Source organism: Eucalyptus grandis, chromosome 10 (assembly GCF_016545825.1).
Source record: "Eucalyptus grandis isolate ANBG69807.140 chromosome 10, ASM1654582v1, whole genome shotgun sequence".
Classification (NCBI taxonomy): Eukaryota; Viridiplantae; Streptophyta; class Magnoliopsida; order Myrtales; family Myrtaceae; genus Eucalyptus; species Eucalyptus grandis.
Genome location: NC_052621.1, coordinates 34,804,675 through 34,819,883, shown reverse-complemented (window position 1 = coordinate 34,819,883; position 15,209 = coordinate 34,804,675). Strand labels below are relative to the sequence as shown.

At 41.1% G+C, this 15,209-nt stretch overlaps 2 protein-coding genes and 1 long non-coding RNA gene across 4 annotated transcripts; 2 read left to right on the top strand and 1 right to left on the bottom strand.

Annotated features, from left to right (window-relative positions):
• The first annotated feature begins 2,551 nt into the window (after positions 1–2,551).
• LOC104421221 (serine carboxypeptidase-like) lies at positions 2,552–5,682 on the top strand. Its single transcript, XM_010033104.2, has 9 exons — positions 2,552–2,928; positions 3,266–3,434; positions 3,805–3,924; positions 4,066–4,209; positions 4,299–4,449; positions 4,566–4,654; positions 4,750–5,008; positions 5,108–5,241; positions 5,384–5,682. The coding sequence occupies exons 1-9, from the start codon at positions 2,585–2,587 to the stop codon at positions 5,504–5,506; spliced, it is 1,533 nt and encodes a 510-aa protein (XP_010031406.2). The 5' UTR covers positions 2,552–2,584; the 3' UTR covers positions 5,507–5,682.
• On the bottom strand, positions 5,530–6,394 carry LOC104421222. Its single transcript, XR_001981982.2, has 2 exons — positions 6,281–6,394; positions 5,530–6,163 (listed from the first exon to the last, which is right to left on the bottom strand). It is a non-coding gene; the product is annotated as an uncharacterized LOC104421222 (long non-coding RNA).
• Positions 6,395–10,589: 4,195 nt separating this feature from the next.
• LOC104421220 (alpha-L-fucosidase 1) lies at positions 10,590–14,571 on the top strand. Of its 2 annotated transcripts, XM_039304000.1 has the most exons (5): positions 10,590–10,930; positions 11,007–11,501; positions 11,938–12,174; positions 13,511–14,107; positions 14,188–14,571. In XM_039304000.1, the coding sequence occupies exons 1-5, from the start codon at positions 10,920–10,922 to the stop codon at positions 14,267–14,269; spliced, it is 1,422 nt and encodes a 473-aa protein (XP_039159934.1). In that variant the 5' UTR covers positions 10,590–10,919; the 3' UTR covers positions 14,270–14,571. The 2 variants fall into 2 exon arrangements, with proteins under 2 accessions (XP_039159934.1, XP_010031404.2); XM_010033102.3 differs by having other exon boundaries at positions 10,592–10,930; positions 13,511–14,571.
• The last annotated feature ends 638 nt before the right edge of the window (positions 14,572–15,209 follow it).

Here is a 15,209-nt window from a genome sequence, read left to right as displayed (position 1 = left end):
GCTCTTCCTTGTACGCTTCCGTATCAACAGCATGTGACGATGTCTTTTTATAAAAAGCACATCTTATTAATTAAAACAAGAGCAAGAATTAACTTTCAAGGATCAACCTACTATTCCGCCTACGAATTCGGGACCTTCGTTGTATACATTAAATTGGAAATTTGTAATTTTTTGATCCTTTTATTTTTATTTTTTAATTTTGCTTTCTACGTAAGCAGGTTCCTAAAATGTTTAGCATTCCACATAGATCCACGAAGTGTCAGGAGTGCGTTGACTTCCACGGCAATTATTCATCCCAAGAACAGCAACCCAACGAGTAAGAATTAATAATTATTTTAAATGCCAGGATCCATATATTTTCTCAAATGAGAGCACAGAAAAATTGTCTCCAATATATTTAAAAACATGCGCAATCCCGACGAAGAATTACGCGGACAATTAGAATGGATGAAAAATCACGGGGCGTATTCTCTCTTCCCCATTTTCTAGATACGGTTCCGTCCATCATTGAACGATGTATCTTTGTAATTAATTAATCTCGTAAAATATGGATATAGTAATTCTTCGGGAGAAAAAAAAAAGTTTTGCGTGGAGTGTAGAGGTATGCATCCGTTAAAGAAAAAAAAAATTTGAAGATCGTGCCTTTAAAGATGGGAAAGAACAGAAGCAATGTTGCATCCATCATGCGAATTGTTCAAGTCATGTACGTCCCCTACGTTAACTATTCCTGAGTTGGTCGGGAGGAAATTTCTCCTTTCTTCCTGTTTTTCTTTTCCTTTTCCCCTTATTTTCGTCCATTTTTCTTACTCTTTTTTGATAGATCTCCGGAAGTGCTTGACTTGACTTGTTCCATACTCAAAAAACATAATAATTTTGGGAATTCTTTTTTTCCGTCCTTCTATTTTCATGATCTTTTTGATTCAGTCCATTCAATATAAAATTCAATTAAATTCAACTGACGCGACCATCGAACATTACTAAAGTATTAAGCCGGTAAAGACCCCTGCGTGGATGAATAGGTTAAGCTATTGTGGATGAGCAAATGGACGTCCATGTTTGAAAAAAAATTGTTCACGTCACACTATAGCATCGTTAAATGATAACGTAAAACTAGATCTAATGTAGGAGGGATTTAATTAGATAATTTAAAAAAAAAGACTTTAATTAGATAAACTAAAAATTCAGAGATGTCTATGAAAAATGCGAAAGTATAAAAACATATATTGGAGTTTTTTTCACCAAAAAATTTAATCAATGATACTAAATATCAATTGTCCACAAGATTCCTTTTTAATTTTTTTTTTTTTCGGTTTTGGCGAGCTACATAGACCTTTTACATACATACACACACACGCGTATATATATTTCCACGTAAGCAATACCACATGCATGAAAATGACCGGCTTCAACTTCCCTTAATTTCATTTCATTGGATATTAATATTTATTTAGCAAGATAGCGAATGATTGAACTTTTCTTAAAAACATGCATGCACTATGATCCTAGAATTATGCTAATTAATAACATGGCAACTAAAGTATTCATATTCCGATCATGTTCATGTGACCCTAATGATTGCATCTAGCATGAAAGTTCATTGAATCGTCCTTTACCGACACGGCTTTATAAAAATATCGATTAATTTTAAAAATATTAGAAAGCATCTTAATGGCGAATGTATAAAATTGATTAATGGAGATTATATGGAGAAAATTATCAGACTCATTCTACGAATATCAATTTAATCGTAAATTTTTTAATTTTACTAATTTAATCTTAAACCTCGATGCGAAATTCTAATATAGTTTTTCCGGTCAATGTTCGCTAGTGGCAATCCAATCATCGCCTACTATTCTACGTGGCACATCACAACATAAGTGATTTCTAGTGAAAAATGGTCAGAAGGACTATATCGGAACTTTGCGCAAAATTTTAGAATTCAATTGAAAAGATTGAAAAGTGTAGGATTGAATTGATATCCATACTCTAAATTTAGGACTAATCGGAAAACAAGTCTCTTTCTAATTGATCAACACATATCGAACTCGATTGACACGGGACTTTCTTTCTCCATTTTTTCCTTTCTGTTTTGTTTTGGCGGAATGGATACTTTGCTCTTAAAGAGAGACAATTCATGCAAAAGAACCGGGCAAAAACTAAAGGAAGATTGGTCCTTTCTCAATTTCATGTTGAGGTGGGATCGAATCGATGTCATACCGCAACTTCATGGAGAGCTGCAAGATGCGAACAGTCGTCAGTCATCGCCTATTCCCACCGATCTTTACGCAGATACTTTATCGTGCAAATGCAGTTCACCTCAAAAAAGGACATAACCACCACCTCTGTCTCGGTTCGATCTGTCGTAATAAAGCACCAAATACAGGGAAACAAGAACACAAAAGACAACGTACCAAACAATGATGAAAAGCAGACACATACCTCTCTCTCTCTCTCTCTCTCTCTTTCTCTCTCTCTCCGTAAGCCACATTTTCCGGGAGCCTTATCGAGCACGTCCGTGACTTCATACACTATAAAAGCCCCCACGATTGGCCATTACCAATCATCATCCTCCTCCTCCTCAACCATGGCATCAACTTTTCTCCCAAAGCACACCTTTCTCTTCTCCCTCCTCCTTTTCTTCTCGACTCCATCCTTCTCAACCGCGTCGCCGTCAAAGACATTGTCCTTAGCTGCCGACGTATCGCCGAGGACACAAGCCGAGAAGCTCATTAGAGGGTTCAACTTGTTCCCCAGAGAATCTGTCAATATTGGAGCTGGTGATGTTGATTCTGCTGCTTCTTTGGCTTCCGGTGGGAAGATCGTTGAGAGTCGCCTCAAGCTGCCGCTTCTCGGCAATTCCGGGTCGTCCATTCAGGACCTGGGTCACCACGCCGGGTATTACCGGCTTCCACACTCCCATGCAGCAAGGTGAGGCCTTGGAGTTCACCAGGATAGCCAATTCTTGATGTTCTCGATGTAGAATAGATTTTCCTATATCTGGTACTTAATTGTGATGTTCTAGGAGCATTTAGATTGACCTGTTATACTTATTTTGATAGGCCTAGATGATAGGAAAATTAACGGTGGTTATCAGTTAAACCTCATAAAAAGAGAAGTCTGCAGACTTCACTCTGGAAACCCACTAAGAAATTTCCCTTCATAATCCGTTTCTTCGATTCATGCGAGCCAAACCATATTCGGCACCTTATGATTCATCAAGTTCTGTTCATAATTCTTCCTCCTTTTTTCTTGTCTGGTTTTTCAGGATGTTCTACTTCTTCTTCGAATCACGGAGCAGCGCAGACGATCCGGTGGTGATATGGCTGACCGGTGGGCCTGGCTGCAGCAGTGAATTGGCACTATTCTACGAGAATGGCCCTTTTCACATTGCCAACAACTTGTCTCTTGTGTGGAATGATTACGGTTGGGACAAGGTGAGTGAGCGACGGACCATAGCGTTGTCAATCGTAATTAATGTTCCAAAGAAATCTGCATCAAACTTTGGATTTTACCCTTTGTTCTGTCATCTTTTTATAATAGTATAATAGTTCAACCTTAGCGTGTTCGCCCAGTTGTCCTCCAACTCTTTTCTGTTGTTTTCTTCCTTGACATAGTGACATATGATGTTGGTCGAGTTGGTTTGAGTATTCTTTCTTGAAAAGCAATTGCCAGTTTCTTCTATCGCTGTCGCCTTCGATAGCCAGCCAGTGAACAAATTCCCAAGCTTGTTTTGATGAGCTAATGGTTGCGTGTGATGACCGTAAACATTACATTTGATGCATTTGTAATGTTTTTTCCCCATAGGTGTCAAATCTCATCTTCGTTGACCGGCCTACTGGAACTGGTTTTAGTTACTCCTCTGTTGATAGCGACATTCGGCATGATGAGCAGGGTGTCAGCAATGACCTGTATGACTTCTTGCAGGTATACACGCACTCATTGATCATAACCTGAGCACCTGATTACATGAAATTGCCTACTTTTGAGTATCCAATTTTCAGTTTGGTACTTTTCAAGATAAGAATTCAAGCGTCTGATAGACTAATCTTTCACTACGATGGTCAGGCATTCTTTGCAGCACATCCTCAACTTGCCAAGAACGATTTTTATATAACCGGAGAATCGTACGCTGGGCACTACATTCCCGCTTTTGCTGCTCGTGTTCACCAAGGGAACAAGGCAAAGGATGGAATTCAGATAAACCTGAAGGTACTTCATGTTTGTGTGGTAATTTTTTGCTATGACATATTAACTTGGTTCTTTCTTTTGACATTAGTTAACGTCTGAATCTTGAACAGGGGTTTGCAATTGGCAATGGCCTAACCAATCCTGAGATCCAGTATGAAGCATACACGGATTATGCTCTAAAGATGAGGCTAATCACACAGTCCGATCATGACAACATAAACGCAATGCTCCCAGACTGCAAACAAGCGATTAAACAGTGTGGTATCTTTTTTGGTCCTAAATCTCTGTTTATGCTTCATATAAACATCGGAGAAGCTCTCTCTTTTCTCTCTCTAAAAGCAGAGATTTTGTTATCGATACTTTCGTATTATGTGCAGCTGCTGAGGGCGGAAATGCTTGTGTGAATTCATATGAAGATTGCACCAGTATTTTCAATAAGATCATGGACATTGCCGGGGACATCAATGTACGACAGTGACAGATAGTTTTTTCCTTCACAGAAGCTTTCTGAATATAACATTTGATTAGCGTGAATTTGACATGTTGATGATTGGCCTGCAGTACTATGATATTCGAAAGAGCTGTGAGGGCAACCTGTGCTATGACTTCTCAAATCTGGAGACATTCCTCAACCAGAAGAGTGTGAGAGATGCTTTAGGGGTCGGGCGTATAGAGTTCGTGTCGTGCAGCAGCACTGTGTATGATGCCATGCTCACAGATTGGATGAAGAATCTCGAAGCGGGCATCCCTGCGCTTCTTGAGGATGGACTGAAGGTGCTCATTTATGCCGGTGAATATGACCTCATCTGTAATTGGCTTGGTAAGAACAACCCCAATCTTTCAAGTAGGTAGACTCTAGACAGAATTGAACGGAACATTACCTGGCAAATGACGTGTTTCCTGATGTTAATTTGAGTAGGGAACTCCAACTGGGTTCATGCCATGGGGTGGTCTGGTCAAAAGCAGTTTGTAACATCTGCCACTGTTCCGTTTGTCGTCAATGGTGCCGAGGCAGGATTGATGAAAAGCTATGGGCCACTTACTTTCTTGAAGGTCTCTCTCTCTCTCTCTCTATCTCTCTCTCTAACAGAAGGGCACACGTGCGAACCTGCAGTGTGTGAGCGCACTTACACAACGCACTCCAAAGATGAGAGGCAAATTATAATTTCAATTCTGGCCGTGTGATGAAATGCAGGTTCATAATGCGGGGCACATGGTTCCGATGGATCAGCCAAAAGCTTCGCTACAGATGCTAAAAAGCTGGATGGCGGGTAAAGTTGCCATGGCTGGTGCAGATAGTGAGATTGCTCCATCATGAATGGAGTGTGCGGACAGTACCTGACATTTATATCTTGTTCATATACATTGGACATGAACTATGTACATCCCCAAAATACAAGATACAAGAAAAGTTCAAGAAAAAAGAAACGATAGGCAAACAATAGAAGACAGTTGATTTTTAAGTTAATTCAATGCTACAGATTTACAGACAGTTCATTTGTATGTTACATTTCAAAATTCATCAAATCGACGGAAACTTCTCCTAGTTCCAAACATGATCAATTAGCACTGCATAACTTGAATGCATGATTCTTGGTGTGGCTCATGACATGCCTTATCCAGCTTCAGAAGAGTTGATTGTATGAGGCAAACATCATTATCAAATAGAACATAAACACAATTCAGGATTCCCTCTCTTGTCTTTCATTAATCTCACCAAAGTCGGTGAAAAACTATTTGAGAATCTGCTACCAAGTACCACAAATAGAACATAAACACAAAATCAGAAATCGTTTTGGAATATTAGTGTGACCAGAGGAAGGCAAAGATCTATGCTTTGTGAGGTTTGAGAAGCTTCACTCTCTCCCAGGTGATACCTGGGTCATCACGTCCGAGATGCCCATATGCTGCTGTTTCCTGATACATGAAGTTGCATCCTCTCATCAGATCAATATTGATAGAGATCACTCTTGGCCTGAAATAAAAATTCTCCCTGATCAATGCCAGAGTATTCTTGTCTGGAATCTTCCTAGTTTAATTAAGTGTACACAGACAGAGATGAGGGCTCGGGAACAGCAGTGGCATACGAAACCTGCAAAATGCAGCATCGAGCGAGCCCGGAAGCCACCACGCCCTTTGCAGCTTGCCTAACAATGTAGGCGCCGCTACGGTCAACTTTGGTCTGGTCCTCACCTGAAAAAGCACCACCACCATGGACAACCCAACCACCGTATGAGTCGATAATTATCTCCCTCCTGGTGAGGCCCTCATCATCATGGTCTTTCAAATCTTTCGCAATCTGCTCACTGGCAATGGTATTGTCACGCTGAGTCGAGATTAGGACTGTATGGACCCTTAGAGGGACCACGGGCATGTCTTGTTCATCCTCACTTCAGTCAGCTTGGCTACGAGTTTGGTGGTTTAGAGTGTACGTGAATCAATGCATAAGCTCGGAAGTTTCCATCCGTAGCGTAACCGAACATGTGACCCTGGTCTCCAGCACCAATCTCCTCAGGTTTCTTGGTCAGAAAATTGTGAGATTCCAAAACGTTCTTTATTCTCTTGCGAAGAGTGTCCAAAGTACGCATCTGTTACAAAACAGAACTTGCAGATCCTCCCTTTAAAGACGGGAAAACATAGAAGTAATCGATCACAATTACGCCAATCATTCGAGGCATATTCATCTAGTTCTGAGCTGGTCGGGAGGAATTTTTATTTTTATTTTTTTGGCCTTTTCCTCTTTTTCCTCCCTTTTTTTTGCTCTTTTAATATATCTACGGAAGTGCTTGACTTGACTTGTCCCAAACTCCAAAAACATAATATAAAATCTGAAAGTTCCTACTTTTCGTCCATATTCTTCCATAATATTTTCTCATCAAGTCTTTATAATTTTAATTTGCCTAATCATATTTTATACATTTACCATATTCCAACATTAAATCCAACGAATATATGCAACATCTAAGTTTACCGTGGATAAAATTTCACCTATGAGGATGCCCACGTGCATGTTCGTGTTGGGAAAGTTTTATCCATGTCACATTAGGATATTGCCCCACAACTACGTTGGATGAATGCGTCGATGAAGGAATTTGATTAGAAAAATTAAAAGTTTAGTGATTTGATTAAAAAATTGCGAATGTATAAAGATGAAAGGTAAACCTTTTTCGCAAAATTCTAATTAACGTTACTGAAATCAATTGTTTCAAGATTACTTTATCATTTTCCCCCTTTTTAGTAAATGGATACCGTATTCTTTGAGACCTTTTTTTTAATTCCAGGCAATCGATATCACAAGCATGAAAAACTTGCTTCAACTTCCCTCAAATTCCATTTCCACGAATATTACTATTTATTCAGCGAGATCCCGAATGATTGAACTTTTTGGAACTATAAGCATCCACTAATTTATCATCCTAGAATCATCCAAATAAATAACATGGCAAAGCATGCTCATATAACCCTAAATACTGCATCAGACATGAAAATTCAAGAATCGTGCTATACATAGATGGCTTCATATTATTTATGTTTTCCTCTTTTTGGTTGCAATTAGAGAGTTCTTCTTTTGACAAATTTTAATCTAGTAGAAATTGAGAAAGTATCTTTAAATGTCAAATGTATAGATGGCCTAATGAAACTAATTATTAGGGATTATGTGAAACAAAGGAGAAATCAACATGTCTCTATTTGATTGTTTAATACATCTACAATTTGATAGACATGGTTCTTTCTTTTTGCCTTTTGGTAAATGGGATACTTTTCATTTAAAGCGAAATAATCCATGATAAAATCCAAGCAAAAACTAGGGAAAATTGCCTTTTCAATTTCATGATGTACTGGGATCATAATGATATCATATCCCAGCTGATGCGGGAGGATCAAATTCCATCGGAAACAATCAACTTATAAACTCAACTCAAGATTCATCAATCAAGTAAGCTCTTTTGAGGGAAAAGTGTTAAAAAAGTTCTAAATCTTTTGTATTTGTGTCAATTTAGTCATAAATCATTTTTTGGTGCCAATTTTAGTCCTAAACCTTTTTACGTTGTGCCAATTTAGTCATTTTCGGTCAATTTTGACCGGATTTTGCTAACTAGACCCCAACTGACTGACGTGGTCTCATCGGTGCTGACATAGACAACTTTTAATAATATTTTAATATTTTTGAATTTTTTCATTTTATTTTTCCTTCTCCTCCTCCTTCCTCCGCTTGGTCGTCGAGTCGGTGACCGGCTAGAGGCGATGGCCGGCTAGGTCGAGGTCGACCTCGGGTTAGGTGGCAAGGCTCGACCCTCACCGATCCGGCCCAGGCCGCCCTCGAGGCATGGGTGGCGAGGCTCACCCTTGCCGGATCTGATGAGGGTTGAGCCTCGCTCATGGTTGGTGAGGGCAAGCCCGCCTAGCTCGATGTGAGGCCAGCTCGAAGTCACGAGGGCGGCCTTGGGCCGGGTTGGCGGGGCTCACCCTTGCCCCCTAGGCCTCAAGGGCGGCCCGCTCGGCCTGGGCGGGTGAGGCTGGCCCTTGCTGAATCTAGTAAGGGTCAAGCCTTATTGCCCAAAGATGAGGTCGCCCTTGTGGCCACCGGTGAGGTGGCTAGCGAGGTTGACCTCGTCGGCTGTCGCCTCCGGCCTGGTCGTTGGAGGAAGGAGGAGGAGAAGAAAAGAAAAAAGAAAAAAAAGAAAAAAATTCAAAAAAATTAAAATATTATTAAAGTTTTCCATGTTAGCGCCGATGAGGTTGTGTTAGCCGGTTGGCATTTAGTTAGTAAAATCAAGCCAAAATTGGCTGGAAATGACTAAATTGATACAACGTAAAAATGTTTAAGATTAAATTAACACAAAAAAATATTTAGGACTAAATTGGCACAAATACAAAAAACTTAGGACTTTTTTTAGCACTTCTCCTGTGACAAGAATAAAAGAAGACAATCGAGAGTGTGACCAACAATTACGTACAGTCGAGAATCGACTATTATGACATTAATCCTTTTGAGCGACTCCCTGTGGCCAGACTATTATTAAGTTCATGGACAAGGCTCGAGTATGGCTCCACAAACTTTGGGTGGGGAGAGCCAACGTTTGGGGCCGGTGAACCACCAAGAGAAACCTGCTTGTTTATGAAGGATGGGAGAGAAAAGGGCGTTGCGGGGGTGTTGGGTTTGCCACTTCCAGCCATGAATACCTTCGAGAAACTTGTTTGTGATCTTAATGTTGCCTAGTACACTAATATTGGCATTCCAAACTATTTTACAAAGTGTGACCAACTATAATTGAATCAGTGTATCCAATAACTAAATAAAATCCGTCACATCACTTAAATAAATCATTTCCAAGAGTTTTATCCAAATACCTAAGACAATCAATTGGAATTATGAGAATATCTTATGCCTTCCTATGTTATTTCAGTTATCATCATCCAAGACCAATTTTATAAAACATGATCGTTTTGCTTGTCGTGAAACTTCAATTTTTCCCTTTCATTTCATCCTTCAGATGTTGACATTCACCCCCTTCATGGTGTCAATAGTTGGACGTGAGCTTAGACAATTACTCTTTTTATTTCTTTGGAAATGGCAAAAAAAAAGAAAAATGAATTCATTCAATATGATGTTGAGCAAAAGAGAGCTGTTGAATAAGCATCATAGAAATTTATCTAATTACTTAAATTTTCTCTAATCTAATTACTTAATTGACACTAATTATTGAGCGCAAGTTTATCGATATGAATGAAACAATCTTCATTTTTATGTCGTATTTGGGCTGCAAGTTTATCGATATGAATGAAACAATCTTCATTTTTATGTCGTATTTGGGCTGCTTGATGTGGTATAGTCCATTGCATGGAAGCCGCAAGGATGTGCGTTCGTGCCTTTATGTATCTCATTGTGGTATTGGCGCAACATATTGGACGGATAGTGGAATATACCGAGTTCTACATGCACAAGATGGATGACTGAAGTTGTCATCATATTTCTATATCTTTACTATATGGAAGAGGATGATCTTAATGTGACCCCATGTTAACATTAGGGGTCAAGGTTCTCTTTTGAGTAACCCCAACTGCTCTTTCTTCACCACATCTTTTTTCTTTCTTGCCATGTATACGTGGGGCAAAGGCCACCAAAATTTCTAAATTATATCAATTATAATATATTTACCCTAAAATTTTTCTAAGATATAAAAAATCTCAAATTTATACATAGCTATCAATAAGAACAATTAAAGATCTGCTTATATAGACGTTGAAAAAGTAAATAATGACATGTCCAGTAAAATAAAAATAATATTATTTTGACTAAAAGAATCATCTAATTTTGATGGAGTTAAAAGTTTGCTGTGCTTATGCCACTCTTGTTTTTCAGTAGTTGAATTTGATCACAAAATAACACATCTCGATGGTTCATTGCATTAGTTATAGAAAGGATTCGACAGTGAATCTGTCGTCCCAGCGATCGATCCTTGCTCGGGCTATTGAAGAGAGGCCTCTACGATACAGTCCTCTGCTGTGAATCTACGATGTCTTGAGTTTCACCGACCGATCAAATACGAAACGAGATTGCTGTCCAACGTGTTGATCGGCTTTTGACTTCGCCGGAACCATGCACCAATCGGTCTCTTCGATGGGGGTCGGGTGGGGTCAACACCCAACTCGCCTTGACTGACTGCCTCCTCTGATCTCTCTCTCTCTCTCTGTGGCGACCACATCGGCGAACGACGAAGAAGAAGACGATGACCTCAAGGTATAACCCATTTCTCCAAACGCATTCTTGAGCCTCTTCGCACTATCAATTTGTCTCCTTTCTTCTCTTCTGTCAGCGATTGCCTCGTCCGATCCACTGACTCGCCACAGAAACCTCCGCCACTCCCGGTTCTGCCCATACCCACCTCGCGGCAGCTCGAATGGCAGTCCGACTCCATGGCCCTCTTCCTGCACTTCGGACCCAACACCTTCACCGACTCCGAGTGGGGCGACGGCCGCGCGGACCCCTCCGTCTTCCACCCCACGCGCCTCGACGCCGCCCAATGGGTCGGCGTCGCGAAGCAGGCCGGGTTCTCGCGCGTGATCCTCACCGCCAAGCACCACGATGGCTTCTGCCTGTGGCCGAGCGAGTACACGGACTACTCCGTGCAGTCGAGCCCGTGGCGAGGCGGCCGCGGCGACGTGGTCGCGGAACTCTCAAACGCTGCGAGGGACGCCGGCATCGGGTTGGGGCTGTACCTCTCGCCGTGGGATCGGCACGAGCCGTCGTATGGACGGACGGTGGAGTACAATGAATTCTTCATGGGACAGATGACCGAGCTGCTCACCAGGTGAAAAGAACTTGAAATTACCGTTCGTTTTGCCTGAATTTGCTCATATTTGTGCTCTGGGTAGTTTTTTGGTCTAGTTCCGGTTGTTCATTTGCCAGTGGGGATAGTCCTTTTCGTAAATCGATTGTTTTTTTGTTGATTTGAATGCCCCTCTCAGATTAGTATTACATTCAAATTTAGAATTGAGTCCTTCTAAAGAATTATATACACTTGATGTTGTAATCTTAGTAAATGCAATGTTATTGCGTTCTTTACATTTTGTAGCTTTGTGCTTATTTGTGTTAAGACACTTGACTCTTGGGAAAGTGCTTGAAGCTGGATTAGCTTGCAGATTTTTTTACTGGAAAGTCTTGTTTTGGTCTGATTATCTCATTATTGAGAGGTCGTTGTTACATCCAGAGAAGCTTTGAGGTTGACGTGCTGTGAAATTGTGCAGATATGGGGAGATAAAGGAGGTGTGGTTAGATGGTGCCAAAGGAGAGGGAGAGAAGGACATGGACTATTACTTTGAGAGTTGGTTTAGTCTAATCCGCCAGCTCCAACCGAGGGCCGTCATTTTTTCTGATGCTGGTCCTGATACCAGGTGGATTGGAAACGAGGCTGGCATAGCCGGGTCGACTTGCTGGTCTACATTCAATAGGAGTAGCGCCAAGATTGGTGGAACTGATCCTCGGTGAGTTCCATTTCTAGCTTCTGTTCTATATCTCAGTTTGATGGGGTACTATTTAGAGAAAAGGAATAGAGTGATGCTTCCATTTTAGGTTACTAATTCAGCATGCTTGCTATTATCCGTTTTAGAAGGCAAGAAGGAAGGTCAAATGACCAGTGAATCAGTTCTTTCCTCAAAGAAGATATCTTTAGCTCATGTGAGAGAATTTCGTCTGTTCAAATGCCTTCTCAATTTCACCAGTTTAAGATAGTATAGCAAAGAGTAGATTGAATTTGTCAATTGTTGGATAAAAGATCATTTCTAGCTATTTAAAGAGAGAAAAAGAGCTAGGCCATTTCTTTTCAGACAAATTGCTAGAGTCTTTAGGGGGTGTTTGGTTGGGCATTCCCAAGGGGCTTTGGGGGCCCAAAGCCCCTTGAGGGAAATTTGGAGTGTTTGGCGAAATATTTGAAAGCCCTTTTGCCCAAATATGAGCATTCAGAAAGCTAAATGCTGAAAGCTAGAGAGGGGCGGCATTGGGCATTCGGCATTCCAGAAATGCAAAAATCACTGTTCATCGTCATTACTGTTCATCTTCTTCTCCATTCGGCTCATCTTCTTCCCCGCCGCCTCGAGTTCGACTTCTCCCAAGAACCACCACCACCGCGTGGGGGTTGCGCGTCCCGTGACCACCACCCAGGTGGCACGACCACGACCTAGGCGGCATCGCGACCCGCGACCCAGGTGGCGCCGCCTGGGTCGTGCGACCAGGCGACGCCGCCTGAGGTCACGCCCTCAGCCGCCAGATCTGGCCATCGGGAGGCCAGATCTGGCGGTCCGGTGGCCAGATCTAGTCGTCGGGAGGCCAGATCTGGTGGTCCGAAAGCCAAATTTGGCCTCAGCGACCTCAGGCCGCCAGATCTGGGGTCCGACGCCACGGCCACCGGATTTTATTTTCAGACTTTAAAAAAAATAAATAGCAAAAGCTAATTAGAAATGCAAGTTTTGCCAAACGGTGTTTTTGCTAAAATTATTTTTCAAAGCTACTTGAGATTGTAATTTACTAAACGGTGTAGCATTTCGGAAAATCTCTTTATCTCAAAGGTATTTGCATTTCCCCAAAGTTGAACCAAACGGGCATGATTTTGAGGTTGTCTTTACCAAGTGGCTTCACATCATGGAAGATAGTTCCTCGACACCTAATTTCTGTTTCTTAAGTGGTGGTTAGATTGTTGTGGACAGGAGAGAGATGTCTTCATCCAATTAGGTCTGCCGTTCTTGCCGTTCATTGCTTTCCTTCTACAAAAGCCATTGAAAATTTCTAACTTCTTGTTGCTGAATTGCTAATTACATAAATCAGATACTCGAGGAGTGGAGACCCCGTCGGGCATGACTGGGTGCCAGCTGAGTGTGATGTCTCCATCAGACCCGGTTGGTTTTGGCATGCATCACAAGTTCCTAAGTCTGCGAGAACCCTTCTTGACATCTATTACAAATCCGTTGGAAGAAACTGTCTCTTGTTACTAAATGTACCTCCAAACTCCTCGGGTCTCATATCCGAAGAAGACGTACAAGTGCTTCAAGAATTTAATGAGCTTCGGAGGTCGATATTTGATGAAAATCTAGCCAAGGGTGCTCTTCTCAGTGCCAGCAGTACCCGAGGAGGGATGATGAACAATTCCCATTTTAGCGCAGAGAATGTCCTCAAAGAGGGTATCTACAGCTATTGGGCACCTGAGGAGAATTGGTCAGATTGGACATTATATCTAAGGTTTCAGGAGAAGGTGAAGTTCAATGTTCTGCAAGTGCAAGAGCCAATCCAATTGGGCCAGCGGGTTATAGAGTTCCATCTTGAGACCCTGAACGACGGAGGAGAGTGGAGACAAGTGATCAACGGCACCACGGTGGGATACCAGAGGCTCCTGCAATTTCCTATGCTTGAAACGCAGGAGTTGAGGTTTGTGATCGACAAATCTCGGGCTGACCCTCTTATCTCTTATTTGGGGCTCTATGTAGATACCTTTTCAATTTTGACAGAAACTTCTACGAGTACTTCTCAAACACATGGAAGTTGGATGTTATGAAAACTGCCCGCAACAATCTGTCAGCCACACTGTAGAGTACGTAAATTTAAAGCACGTCTCTTCTGCAACACTCGCCGGCATTGCGTTGAATTCCATACATGAAGAGTATCGCACAGCCTCTGCTGAACTCGTGATGGAGCGTTGGCTTGGAAGTTTAATCTTCTTTTGTTGACCAATGCGGAATTATATACAGATGGTCATGTTCTTTGAATTGCAGACATTCTGAAAATGTAGTTACCTCTTGGATTCATCATTGTTAAGCCTGATTGGTTTGCCACTGTATGGCGAACTCGAGGGTTTTTTTTTTATCTACAATGATGGCGATTCTAGTTCATAACTGCAGTATCTCTGCTATCGCGAGTAGCGGCGCTTGTTGATGAATGTTTATAGGAAAACGGTGTAGAAAAGGTTGAATCATTTCACGATCATCGAATCTAATATGTAGCCTGTCATGACGACATGCACCATAAATATTTTGATAAAATGGATATTATATAGCCTTTATCTCCAATATAATCATTAGGATAAATTGCTTACAAGAATTTTCTCGCAATATTTTATTGTCCTTATGGATATATGTACTAGAAATGACATGAAGAGTCCCTAAATTTTAGTTGAATGTGTAATGTGTTCCTGAATATCTTATTTGTCTAATATAGTCTCTAAACTTTAATTTAATTTACAATGTTGTTCCTAGATTTTTAATTTGTTTGAGGGAGAAGTGCTAAAAAAGTTCTAAACTTTTTTTTGGTGCCAATTTAGTCTTAAACCTTTTGGTCGCCGAGGTCTGGCGACTGGCTAGAGGAAGGAGGATGAGAAGGAAAAAAAGAAAAAGAAAAAAATTAAAAATATTATTAAAAAGTTGTTTACGTCGGTGTTAATGAGGCCATGCCAGCCAGCCGACATTCAGTCAGCAAAATCCGGCCAAAATTAGCACAACGTAAAAATATTTAAGACTAAATTGACAAAAAAAAT

What these genes read in the sequence shown, in the direction of transcription:
- LOC104421221 (XM_010033104.2), top strand. Translation starts at nt 2,585, where the DNA reads ATGGCATCAACTTTTCTCCCAAAGCACACCTTTCTCTTCTCCCTCCTC. An exon ending in GAATTCAGATAAACCTGAAG is followed by an intron (nt 4,210 to 4,298) that starts GTACTTCATGTT and finishes AATCTTGAACAG; the next exon opens with GGGTTTGCAATTGGCAATGG. An exon ending in CCTCATCTGTAATTGGCTTG is followed by an intron (nt 5,009 to 5,107) that starts GTAAGAACAACC and finishes TAATTTGAGTAG; the next exon opens with GGAACTCCAACTGGGTTCAT.
- LOC104421220 (XM_010033102.3), top strand. An exon ending in ATGACCGAGCTGCTCACCAG is followed by an intron (nt 11,502 to 11,937) that starts GTGAAAAGAACT and finishes GAAATTGTGCAG; the next exon opens with ATATGGGGAGATAAAGGAGG. An exon ending in ATTGGTGGAACTGATCCTCG is followed by an intron (nt 12,175 to 13,510) that starts GTGAGTTCCATT and finishes TACATAAATCAG; the next exon opens with ATACTCGAGGAGTGGAGACC.